Raw genomic sequence first — 13,215 nt, 5'->3', positions numbered from 1 at the left:
AACTGCTTATATAACACTTCATTAAACAGAAAAGAAAAAAAAAGATTCGAGTTATCTTTTCATAATTGTATGTTTGGAAATTATTTTTAAATTGTTAAATTCATTGTCTTATTTAAAATCAATAATCACTAAAGTTAATTTGATATTTAGACAACATAAAATAGAAAGAACGATCTAAACCATATTTGTGAGTGGTTTTGAATATCATTTCATATTCACTAAGTACTCTTAAACTTGTTCTAATGTTGCAAAGATGGCTACGCAATGAATGTAAGGAAATGGCAAACTTCTGTCCATGAACTTCAAGTTTAAAAAAATGAACACAATTATCATACATGTTAAGAAACTCTAAGATTAAAAAAAAAACAAACAAATTAAACTAACTCTTTCAAAACATTGTTTGCTGCTATTTTTGCAACTCAAGTGGACAATCAACATTTGAATTTGAAACCAAACCCATATGCTCATAAAAGCAAACTTATAGATTGTCAAAGGGCAATTTTATGGTTATACAAAATTTATTAACACTAATTATATTTTAAATGTTAGTATTACTATATCTAAATATTACAAGAAAAAGAAATGAGTACGATCTCTTGAAATATTTTGCTCACACGTTTATCTTCATTTCCATTTATTGAATTTTACTTGTATATATAAAAGAAACAATTTTGAATGACAATTGATAAAAGTATTTATAGAATAGTAAAGTATCACAATCTATATGTGATAGACTATCATTTGTCTTTGATAGATTTGTGTTAGATAGAGTCTACTATTTTACTATATTTCATAAATACTTTTATTCATCTTACTTTTCTACTTTTACAAGACCAAAATGAGATGTAAGTAGATGTTATTTTTATATTACTTTTGAAGGTTGAGGTTACCGGGAAGCATATCTTCGAAGATTGGAGATATTTCTTTCTTTCAATAATTAATACAAGATATCGAAAGGATGAAGAACATGGTATTTGAAGGCCCATGAATACACCATCAACATGAAAAAATGATCCAGAGAAATAGATAGTCAAGATGGTTTCAAACAAAACACATCATAATCTCTTGAATGTAAGATTTCCAAAATGCAAAGACACGAGAATCTGGAATTTATTATATATATATCTTTGGAATTCAATACTGAAGTTTAGTTCCAAAATATGCACAAATGCCTCAAAAAGTCAGACGAGCATGCCAAAAGAACAACTCGAAAAACGGCCAGTAATTTGTATCAGTCTCTGAGATTTCAGAGCAGAAAAGCAATGAAGACTTATACTAGAGAATCAGATTTTACATAATAGAGAAACGATGAAAGTCATTTTTCTCAACTATTGTCTCACATTCTACTGAACGGGGAAGGAAGCTTGGAACTCTTTAAATTAGAATCTTGGGACATTTTGTATAGCAAAGAAGCAAGAAGCTAACTGGAAACCGAAACCAAAGGAGCGGTATATTCAGCAAACCGGCTCTCCTTCGGATAAATATAACCAGACTAGATTAACCAACCCTCAGCCTATAAGGTGAGCCAACAAAAACTGGCCGTAAAATATTGTCAATCATGGCGATAATCAACTAAGCATCCCAATTCAGCTACACTTTAATGGGTTCATATTTCTCACCCACTGCACCACCTTTCTGCTTTTGGAACTCGATGTACCGGAGTGTGCTGGCAAAGAAAGCATCTGCCGATGAATCTGGAGTAGTGGTATCACTTTGCATTTCGGTTGTGATCAATTCAATTAGGCCCTGGATGGTAGCTACGGTGATCTGCGGGTTGCCCTTCTCAAAAAAATACAAGTATCTACAAGCAAACAAAACAAAAAATGAAGAACCTACAAGGAGGAAACCATATTCAAATGAGAAAAGGCAATCACAGAATATAAGGATTACTTGTTCAGTATCTCAATGAAAAGAGAGACTGGCCCAGTGCTACCCCTTGTAGCATTTGACATTTGCTGAGCAGCATTTGCTATTCTTAATGCACGCTTTAGGCAAAGCATCACCCTGGTTCATAATCAGGCAAAAAGTGAATAAATGGAAGACAAGATTTCACTAACAAACACTCTCCTATTTCTGCTTAAACGGAGCAGGCAGCTTAGAGAACATCAGATGTTCCATAAGCTACAGTAACTTATTCCAACAAGCATGAAAATAGAAGAGAAATTTCAAGCATTCAAAACTATAAGAAAATGATCAAGAGAAACTAAATATTTCATGTCTACACTTGGAAAATACAGTGTATTTATAAAGTCTACACCTTCCGGTAACAGCCACCATCTGTGTAAGATTAGAAAGATAAAAAGTGCAACCAATACTTCAGCTATAAGAACTGCCTAGCTATAAAAATCACATCCAACAAACATGCATAAAACCTGAGTGTAAAGTTTGTAACCCACCTCTCACCATCCTTCATATTATCATGATCGTCAAGCCAGAAGAGATGCGAGCAAGCATAAACAGCTCGACATTGATCAGGTTTTTTTAAAAGCTTCGCAGAGTACTGCATTGTAAGGTAACTTTGTCAGGGTCTTGGCCACAAAATACTCATATTTATGAAATGGTTCACATGCCATCTTCCATACAGAAATAACATTAACATGAAAAAACGTAGAATAACAATTTAAGATTTGAGTATATGTAAAGATCAGGAGCATTTTCATTTGAAAGGTTCGCGTTGTAGAGACTTAAAGAGGTAGCAACCAGAAGCACAAAAAGCATTTCCCAGACATTCTATCTTCTTTTCTTTTCATTTATTCTCTAAACCTCGGCATCCCAACAAATATCTGAATCTCTGATGTGTCCTCAAATTGATAAATATTCAGTGTCTAAGAGTAGCCAAACTACAAGTTAAAAGTACAAATAGATTTGGATGTAATATTCAACATTCAAGCACATGCAAAATATAAACAACGTAGTTTCAGGACTTTAAAGAAAGTACCCCAGTGGCCTTGTGGGTTAAAGTATCCCTGTTTTCAACACCAAAAACGTGCATCTTCTGAAGAGTGCCTATTATTAAATGTAATGCAGTCACTTGAGCTTTTGAATCCTGTAAAAGCAAAGTTACAGCATAAGCATGGGAGGAAATAAAGAGACGAGCCTTGTGATATAAAAAACAATTAACGCGAGCACAAGGATCTAACTTACTGAAATTTCTTCTTCATAAAGAATATATGCTTGGGTAAAAAATTCATAAGCAACAGGTTCTAAATCACAATCATTGGCAGCCTGATCAACAACAAATGCACGGTAAAAAATTCAGCTATATCAATATATCAAACTATCATGAACCAAATTTCTTGGCAAACCTCAGCACATTGTAGGTACAGCCGAAACGCCAATTCTGGGGCTGGAACGCTGGAAAGGATCTCAATGGTCTGAGACGAAACATTGAAATGTTACAAACATTCAATTCAATATGAACAAGATTATACAAGTTCTTTGAAAAATGCATAATCAAAGTAAACATATAAGGCCACAGAAAAGCAAGCTAGAGGAACAAACATATTTGGAGAAAAGAACCTCCAAGTCAATCACGATTTCACATTCCAGCCACAGTTGCAAATGCAACCGATTATACAATGCAGTTAAAACAATATTAAAAGGTGGATACCAAGTTTACACAAGGAAGAAAACCCTCCACTCCACTTAGGGAGTACCTGAGTTAATAGCTGAAAAATTTTCTTTGGGGTAGTTGGTGTCTCATCTCCAAAAGGATTTTCTTCTTGGCCTTGCAATTGCCTAACCAACTGCAATTAATCAGCAATTCACAGTTACTACAGTTCCATAACATGATGCCCTAGGCCCTAACAAAATCATAGCAATCCTCACTGTCATAATCATTCCTTCTTAACCTATAGAAAAGAAATAACTCTTCTATGATTCACTCAGCAATTTTCTTCTCAACCTTCACAACCAGTGATTGTGAGGGATGAGAACTTAAATACTAACAAACTTCAAAAGTTCAAGTTTATGACACCAACTACTATGAAAGTTTTTATACTCACAGTAACTGATCATATTGTTAGAACAATAAATTTATGATTATAAGTTATATCAATCAGAATCCACAAAAGAGTTGAGCTGAGCCAAGAGAGGCAAACCTTGAGAGATGAAAAAACAAGGGCAGGAACAGTAAATGGCAGACGCTTTATTCCTCCTGTCAGGATATGCTTCTTGACGGTGCTTATTATCTGCAATTCATTAAGAGTACATGTCATCAGAAAAAACACAGGCCTATCAAGAACAGCTAGATGAACTTTCCCATCTATCTGCCATCTACACTACAAGAAAACGTGACTAATCATCCAGAGGAATGGTAACCAAGGGCCCAATGGTGCAATAAAAACCAAAAGGTTTATCACATCCTTCATCTAGGGTCTATAGTTTTAGACATACTACCTTTCATTACGAAATATGAAAGAATGTAAACAGATAAATAAAATGTCAATAAAAGATTACCAAAATTGAAATGTTAGTAACATGATCACAGAACAAATAAATTAATTAGTTGCATCAATTAGTTGACGAAGATTAGGATAGCTGACACTGCCAAGAGATTAGTGTAATAAAGGAAATCTTTCTGTAGGAAGCAAGGTAGCATATAAGGTCCATGCATACGCTACCCGTATGATTTGACAATAAAAATAAAGTATACAATTTATATCATTAAAATAAAATTATAGAACGCTGATCCCATGTTCAACAAAAGCTGTTCATTACATTTTGTCAAGCTCTATTGATGTCTTCCAGAAATAAAGATTGAAGAGGCATTCACATATGCATGAAATAAAACGTGCATATATAATCTATAGCACCCAAGTACCTTGAACATTTCGTCGGGGTCGTCATTATACAACATCTGAATAAGACGAGCAACAGAACTTTGCTCCTCCTTGAAATCATCTTCATCAACCTAAAGAATTGAAGTGGGGGGAGGACAAAGGAAAGATAAAACAACCTCATCATGTAACAGAAGCAAGTACCAATATCAGCTAAAATATAAGAAAAAGAAATTATGATAAGTTAAATCAGTAAAAAGGATTAAAATTACAGATTATCAATATAAAGGAGTAAACCATTATGAGAAAGAAGGTTTTCCATTAAAGCAAAGAGAGAGAACCTCATCAGGAAGAGACCCATCTAAATCCTTGATAAGCCCTCTTATCAATTCAAATAATGCCTCAACCTACATAAAAGTAATCCATATAACTGAAAAGCATAATTAATAATAAAGACCAAACAACAAAAGGGAACACTTACATTGTCGGCAGTAGATATTTGAGTTTTATTCTTTGTTATGCTTTGTACAATAACTGTTGCCATGACTTTGATCGTTTCACCATCAAGGTACTCCATGACATGAGAATAGTTTGACAATTTCAATGTAGTGACAATGTCATTATATTTTTCCAATGGAGCACTCAGAAGGGCAACAATCTGCTTTGTTGCTTTGCTGTCTTCAATTTTTCCTCTACCAGAGAGTTTCTTCACACATGCTCCCTGAAAAAGAGATGATAACCAACTTCTTTTTATAAAAGTTAATCCTGCGAGAAAGTCCAGCTAGGAGATTTGATTGTCAGAAAATACAAGGTTTGATTGTTTGCTTTACAGCACAGTTTCTAATTCTAACAACCATTCTGGAAAGGTGCGATCAAACGGCTTATAGATGCTGTGTAACTGTGTATTTGTAAACTTAGAAGTCTGTAATTCTAGTAACTTACTTGAAAGCAACTTGTAGCGAACAATTATTTCAACCCAACTTCTAAACAGATCCCTAATTTCTTAGCCTATAATTATTTGGATATTTCATAATCCATCATCTTAACTACGTTTAAACGATTAAAAAATATTTGTACATTTCAGTTTGAAGTGGGTAGCAAATTTGATAATCTTTTACGGATGGTAGTTCAGCAAGTAGTAATGTGAAACATGGGAAACATGAAATTTAGCGGCCTTTACATCAGTGCACTTGAAAATCAAATATTACCAAAACAAGATCTGCATAATCAAGCCGATCTGGATGAACATGAAGTGTAAATGTAAGAAGTGCCGAGTATAAAGTTACAACTCCAACTGTAGGCATATCGACCTGTGCTTCTATCACCTGCAAAGTGAATTTTGCACATATATCAAATTAACTAATTAAAATTATCTTAAAAAAAAATAGGAACTAGAGACTATTTTTTCAGAAACAAACTTAAGATTCTGTTTACAACCACCAAAAAACAGATCTCCAAGTAAAATTGTGATGTTGATAATTAAAAATTATTTGAAAGGGGGAAGAAGAAAGAAGAAATGAGGAAATCAAATATAGTAACTCTCAACTAAATTGCCAACCTGGAAGATGTCAATGTTATGGTGTGATACCTTTTTTTATGTATAAGAAAAAAAATATGTATATTCCTCAAAATAGATTTCTTTGGTTTCTAAAAGGAAGGATCACATCCTTATGAGGAAAAAAAACAACAATTCTTTAATGATAATGAACCAAACTAAAGATATCAGTTTCATAACCAACTAAAGGATTTATTTATTTCATCAATTAAATTTCTAACTACGAATCTCTAAGGCTAAAAGACAAGAATTACCTTTCCAATGGCTTTGCTCAGTTTTGAAAAAGCTTCTACTTGTAAGAATTCTGGTAGAACTTCTGCACTTGAAGCAGCATAGTTTGAAAGCCTTTCCATTAATTGAGACAACACCGTCTTGATATCAACAGATGGCTGAGAAATACAACCGTGAAAGGGACGTAAATAACTTACAAAAATGAAAATGTAAAGTGAAATGAACTACTTTTTATATTATAAGTAGGGGTGATTATCGGTCAATCGGAGTCAATTTTTTGACTGAACCAACACTGAACCAACCATAATTAGTTTAGTAAATTAACCAACCTCGACCGTCATTGAGTAAATGTCAGTCATTCAGTTGGCCAGTTTGCCTCTTTGAAATATTGTGGGAATTCTCAAATTGGAACTTTCCCAAACCGACCAACTTTGGTTTGTTTGGTCAGCTCGGTTTTTCGGTCTATCATGCTCACCTCTAATTATAAGAATAATATCAAGAATTTGAAAAATCAAAATGCTGAATTTGTTGCTGCTCTTCACTCTAATTGAGTAAGCACACGCCCATCAAAATCTTAGCTCTAACCAATATTTAAAAATGTGTAGTAGGCCCCTACTAATAAAAGTGCAGAAACACAAGCTCAATGTACTATTAGTAGCACAACTACCTACTGGTTGATGGATGGTGATGCCTCCCAAGAGGCTCAAAACATCCAACAAATTAGATGCATTGCACAGAAAAGTCTCCATGCATGCATCAGAGAGAAACCATTTTTTTTTCTTTCTTTGGAACCAACAATGAAAAAAAAATGAAAGAATATATAAAGGCAAACAGAAAAACAAGTCCAACAAAAAGGGGACTCAAAATAGATAAAATACGGATCTCCAATCCAGAAAATCAAACAAAGATTGTAATTACAAAGGCCCAGTGACTGACGACCACAGGAGGCACTAAATCTCATCACACAACCTCTCCACTTCTCTAAAATCCCTGGAAAGGCATGCTACAAATCCCTGTTTTTCTCAAGCCAAACTTTCAAAAAAAAGAAATAGCAAAGAAACTAGCATGCTACAAAATTCTCTTCTCCTGGAAAGGCAAACTCACAAGCACCTCCTCCATCAATGTGTGATGGTACAAGTTTCACGAGAACCTAAGAATCAAAAGCATGTCCCATAAACATATCCAACCCCTTTTGCATATAGCATTCATGATGATACGACGTTGATGGATAGCCCCAACTGACACCCAACACAGAAGGTTTAAGATAAATTGTCTTTATCTCAACGATGAGAGTAAAGAGTAAAATTTTCAACGTTGTTGAGGAACAAGACAAAAAACAACTGTGGACATAGACATGAAAACAAGCCTTCCCTGGCACCTAATCGAAAAGACATCCAGTCTCACGTTAAATGCCCACCAAACTACTTCAGCACAATAAAAAGTTTTGAAAATGAAACTCATCATTCAATACTGGAAAAAACTTGTTTAACATCCTTTGTATCACATAAGAAAATGGATTTTTAAGCAGTAATGCAAATGATGGTATTGTTCCCCACCTGAAGCTGGGGGCAGGCACCCAACAAAACATCCAGGGTTTGTAAGTGATATTCGTCAGGAAATACTTGAATAATGCATTCCATCAAATAAAATTGAGCAATTTCATCCTTACAATTAACAACCTGCAAAGCATAGGTATGACCATTTGAGTGGAAGTGACAGGTTAGGCGACTCAGCAAACTAGTAAAAGGAAACTGATTTCATACCTGCTCCAGAACTCTAGGAAGTACAATATCCTTGTACATATCAAGGTCAACACCCTCCACCTGACTGAGTATATGCAGATTCTTTCCAACCTAATAACAAGAAGAGGCAGGGCAAAACTTGTATGAGCGTCCATGCAGAATGTACACAATGCCATTTTACTGAAAGTAACCAGTCTCAGAATTCTGATGTTACAAGATCACGTAGCTCGCTCCTTTCCTTCTCCCGTTTCTCCTTGTCCCGGGCAGGCCCCTGCAGACCAGAAAGCCCGACAGCAAGCCTCAACACAGGGTCAGCAAAGAGTATGAATGATTCACAAGCATTATAACCTGCATGACCATAAATCATGCATTCATGAACTATTTGTACCCTCATGACATGCAATCATCCTCGTACCATGCATGTTCAAACATGAGAGTAGGTGACAATATTGATGACTGAACCCACCTGATGCTGCATTCGTACCCAAAGTTTGTTCATTTCTGTGAAATTTTGGAGTACAAATTCAACTGCATCGATGACAGTGTCTGCATCTCTGTGGGAGAAAAGAAACATCCACATATTAAGGCCATCTATAATAAATCACAATTTTGTGACAAAAATAAAAACACGAGTTTATATGCTATTGATGCATAGTGAAGTACAAAGACCATGATTTACATGTGCGTGTGTACGCATCCACAATAGCCTGGGTGATGATAAATGATGTATAACATATCAAAAACTCCAATACGTGTTGGATGCATACCATCACTTGTAAAGCAAGATAGACAGATGTCACATGTTAGCTGAACATAGTCCTGTTGGACACAACTAAACCCTTTCTATGCATAATAAGTACATGTCATATCCCAAGCAGTTATTTGGCACTTGCAACTAAAGTGTCCCGACTCCTGTTTACATATTTACTTTTAAACAACATGATGGACAAAATGAGAAATATAGAACAAAATTTTAATAGTGAAAAATATGAAATGCATAGGCATTGGTGACTTGCATGCTTTGTGAATATCAATAAAGATCACAACGATAAATCATTAGAAAGAAATAACTAGTCTCTTCAGACTTCAATATCTAGAGACTTAAAGTATCCGCATACTCTATTATACTCACTACTTCTTTTGGAATACTTCACCCCCTTAAATCTGAAGAATTTATATTTGCCACAAAAAAGTCGTCATTAAGTTATGAGATGAAGAACCCTCACCGGAATCACCAATATTCGATTACATAGTGTATACCTGTTTTCTAAAGAAATACCTGACTATCATCAAGCAAAAATGAAAGAATGCACAGGCTTACAGTAAAGAGAAAACGCCAGCAAATGGGGAGTCAACTAGAAGGGGCATAATCAAATAAAATAAGACCTAACGAGTAATTATAAAAAAGCCTAGACACCAGGGTCAGGAGAGAAATAGAGAATCTAACAAAATACCAAACATCGTCACAGAAGTCCTCCCTCCCCATGAAAGATTGCACTGTTTTCCCGCCTCATAGGCCTCACAAAATAGCACACAGCCCACCAAATTGACCATTATTGTTCATTTTTTATTGCTAAGCATGCATACATTGTGTTTTGAATTAAGACACACATGTAGCTTATTAATCATCTTAAGCCAATGAATGTTTGAATTTCTTACCCTTCATACTCTGACCCAATATCAGGTAGCTTATCCCTACTGACTTGAGAAAGATAACTCCTCAAGAATAGCCCACGTAAGGGATGCTGAATACCACGGCACATCTCCACCAGATCTTTAAGAATATCTTTTGCAGGAGCCTCCTTGGATTTGATATACACTGATCCCACAGTACAAAGAAGATACCTGGAAAGTTCCATAAATCAAGAAAAAGTTCATATAGAACAGAACATATACATTAGTAGGAGTAGCAATGCTTAATAGACAAAATAACACACTTCCAAAGACTAATGGACAAATACAAATATAACCCAACATAGAGATCTTTCAATCCAACCACCTGAGAACTTTAAACCCGCCAATAGAGAGAGGCAAGGTAGTCAAACCATGAACAAAAACATGCTTCTGTGTAATGAATACCATTGATCACTAAACATAGATACAGTTAATTATATTGGTTCATGAGTAGTAAATATCATCGACACATTTGGTGTTTGAAATCCTTGGAGATTAAATTCTGCTTTTTCTATAACTGAATGGAGCATTTCATTAAAATTCCATATCCAATGGTGCGGTGCATGCATCTTTCTGACTTCAAAATGAGCAGATATCCAATTCTAAGAAGATAATTGGCTTAGTTCCAGGCCTCTGTGTCATACACTTCTTCAATTATGCCATCATGGTTATAAGCAGAAACTTAGAAAGTGATTGCTGAAGAGCTGAGAAAAGACACTAAACTTGGGATTGACCACAGAAGAAGCCCTTTTGACGGAGACCATAGAATTGGTCAATTTTGTTTCCAAGCAAGAGTGTAAGAACATTTATCAAACTGAGGACAGTGTTTAGGGACTCTTGACTACACAAATCAGCAAATATCTACCTATAAATGCATCAACCACGACATCAGAGAGATTACTTTCGGAAAAAAAATGTGATACGGCAGGATAAAAGGTTAACCAATTTCCTATGGAAATAGAGCCATAGTCGCATGAATAAGAGCCCACCCTTTATAGTCTCCCTCTCCTGGATTTATTTGAATTGTACCTTGAACGATGATACTGACTATTTGTTCATTCATTGTGAATCGGCCAAAGCAATGCTACTTCATGTGTCGAGACATGGCCCTGGCTTTCTGTTATACTATAGATATTGCTGGCTGACCTCCAAAAGATCTCTCAAGTCAATGATTTTGGGTAAAGCAGGATTATTGTTCAGAATTCTCTCACAACTTTTTTATGGGGCATTTAAATTACTAAAAACAGTATGGTTCTCAATGAAAAATACAGGATATATTGTGACTTTTGAGATCTTACACTACCTTTTTATAAAGAGAACACTTAACTTCCATTGAGAAAAAATCAAAGAATACATGGGAATACAAAAAGGAAAAACCCATAAATGGGAGTCAAACTACAAGAAAGAGTCCAATCAAGAGAAATAAGACCTACAAATCACAATAAGAACTCTAATGCCTTCTTTAGATTTTGTTGTTTCTCTTGCCCAAAAAATAGCATACAACCTAGTTTGCCACGTAGTGTTACAGGCACTTGAAAAATTATGATTCTACAACAATGAGCATCCACATATATTTGCCACATTGCTGCCATTTATTCCATTCTTTCTATGCTCCACTAAACTCAATTCAACAGCAAAGTTATGGGTCAATGACCATTGAGTTAACAGTGTAAGCATTCAAACACGAAACCCCATACCATAACTTAGTACACCAAACACAAAATTCCACTCAAGATGCTAAAATTGTTTTTGGAAAAAAATGAAAATTTAATGGCATCCATGATTCTAAAGAAACTCGCACCTCTTTGTAGAAATATCAAAGCCCAGCTTGCAGTAACAGTAAATCAAATTTCAGGACAAAAATTACTCACAGTCTGGGTAATATATTGCCAGCATGCTGTACAAGTTCATACAAGTCGATTATTGAGCAACCCCGCTTCGTCTCCTCCATAAAGAAAATTTCTAGCTTCCTCAACTCGTCAAACGCTCGCATGTCTGAAAATGTAAAAACAAAAAAGAAAATGAAATTTTAAGAAACAACTCATAGATTCTATTGTTTTCTTCCATTCTAAAGACAAAAACAGAACTGCCCAGTGACAGAGAGAAATAGCTCACATAAATCATAGTATTTATGAGGGGAAAGCTTCGAAGTCCGCAGCTCAGAAAGCATCTGCGCAGAATACTTCAAAGCATCTTTGAGATTGTTAGAGTCCTGAGGCAACACCAAACCGAAATTAGGGTTCAAATTGAAAACCCAATTTCTGAGTCAACCCATTCCAAGCTTTCCCATGAATTCCTCCCTGATCTATACAGTAGGCATATAAGAAAAACAATTAAAGTTGCAAGAGTGGAATAGAAATACCAGAGATCGGTGCATGTAGAACGCATTCTGCTGGAGACCGGCGATCCCAGCAGCAAGCCACTTCTCCTCGTCCTCAACTCCGTCGGAAATCATTCTTGTCGCCGTTTTTGGTTCCTCCGTGTAAAATCCTTCCCGTGGAGATCAGTTGTGATGCGATTTCAAGTTGAACCTGGCTATGGCTTCCTCGATCACCTGACAAATGTCGTTCGGGTCAGCGAGAGAAAAATCAAAGGGGCTTTGAGGTTAACGATCCGCTAAGTCCACACCCGTTTGGTTGTTGGATCCGATTCCCTCCCAATTTTAGATCCGAACCGCCATTCTTGTTGGAGCTTAAATACTTCCTATCAACTTTAATCTCTTTACAAAATATATTATAAAAAAAATTAAATTCACCATCAACATCCAAATTCTAAATAATTACTAATATTAACTCTTAATGTTATTATCATTTTTACCATCCTATTGAATGTTTGGGTTTTTTGATAAGTTAAAATCTTTATTCAAAAAGATCAAATTTAGAAAGATTTTAGATTATGAAATTTTAGTAGAATCTGGATGATGTCAAGAACTCACATATGAAAAAGCTAATTTGGATAAAGTTAACTTTGTACCAAATTTCAACAAGATGAAAAGCTAATTTGGTTGTTTTCTTTGATGTCCTTACTCTTTGTCTTGTAATCATTATTATTGTGGCTGTAGTTTATTTGTTCTTTGACCTCAAACTGCAAAATTCCCCACTTTTCTTGCAAGTGGCAGTTCAAGAGAAGAAAAGGAAGAAAAGCTTTGTGTTCCTGATGTTTTATTCCCCTACCTCTTCCAACACTTGAACAAATTCACAATCGCTTTGTTGGAATAGAAGAGATCAAAGAGCAA

At 35.2% G+C, this 13,215-nt stretch overlaps 1 protein-coding gene across 2 annotated transcripts; it reads right to left on the bottom strand.

The window, feature by feature from the left end:
• Nucleotides 1-1,086: 1,086 nt before the first annotated feature.
• LOC101218480 (vacuolar protein sorting-associated protein 35A) lies at nucleotides 1,087-12,649 on the bottom strand. 2 transcript variants are annotated; one of them, XM_004146104.3, is made up of 21 exons: nucleotides 12,343-12,649; nucleotides 12,096-12,192; nucleotides 11,852-11,975; nucleotides 9,966-10,151; nucleotides 8,773-8,860; nucleotides 8,521-8,577; nucleotides 8,328-8,417; nucleotides 8,121-8,243; nucleotides 6,588-6,722; nucleotides 5,987-6,103; nucleotides 5,260-5,499; nucleotides 5,120-5,185; nucleotides 4,823-4,912; nucleotides 4,101-4,190; nucleotides 3,657-3,746; nucleotides 3,306-3,374; nucleotides 3,145-3,225; nucleotides 2,939-3,046; nucleotides 2,397-2,500; nucleotides 1,891-2,004; nucleotides 1,087-1,801 (listed from the first exon to the last, which is right to left on the bottom strand). In XM_004146104.3, the coding sequence occupies exons 1-21, from the start codon at nucleotides 12,433-12,435 to the stop codon at nucleotides 1,591-1,593; spliced, it is 2,373 nt and encodes a 790-aa protein (XP_004146152.1). In that variant the 5' UTR covers nucleotides 12,436-12,649; the 3' UTR covers nucleotides 1,087-1,590. The 2 variants fall into 2 exon arrangements, with proteins under 2 accessions (XP_004146152.1, XP_031738004.1); XM_031882144.1 differs by lacking the exons at nucleotides 11,852-11,975; nucleotides 12,096-12,192; nucleotides 12,343-12,649 and having other exon boundaries at nucleotides 8,521-8,654; nucleotides 9,966-10,033.
• Nucleotides 12,650-13,215: the final 566 nt, after the last annotated feature.

This window comes from Cucumis sativus, chromosome 3 (genome assembly GCF_000004075.3).
Source record: "Cucumis sativus cultivar 9930 chromosome 3, Cucumber_9930_V3, whole genome shotgun sequence".
Taxonomy (NCBI): Eukaryota; Viridiplantae; Streptophyta; class Magnoliopsida; order Cucurbitales; family Cucurbitaceae; genus Cucumis; species Cucumis sativus.
This window is presented reverse-complemented; position numbering and strand designations above follow the sequence as displayed.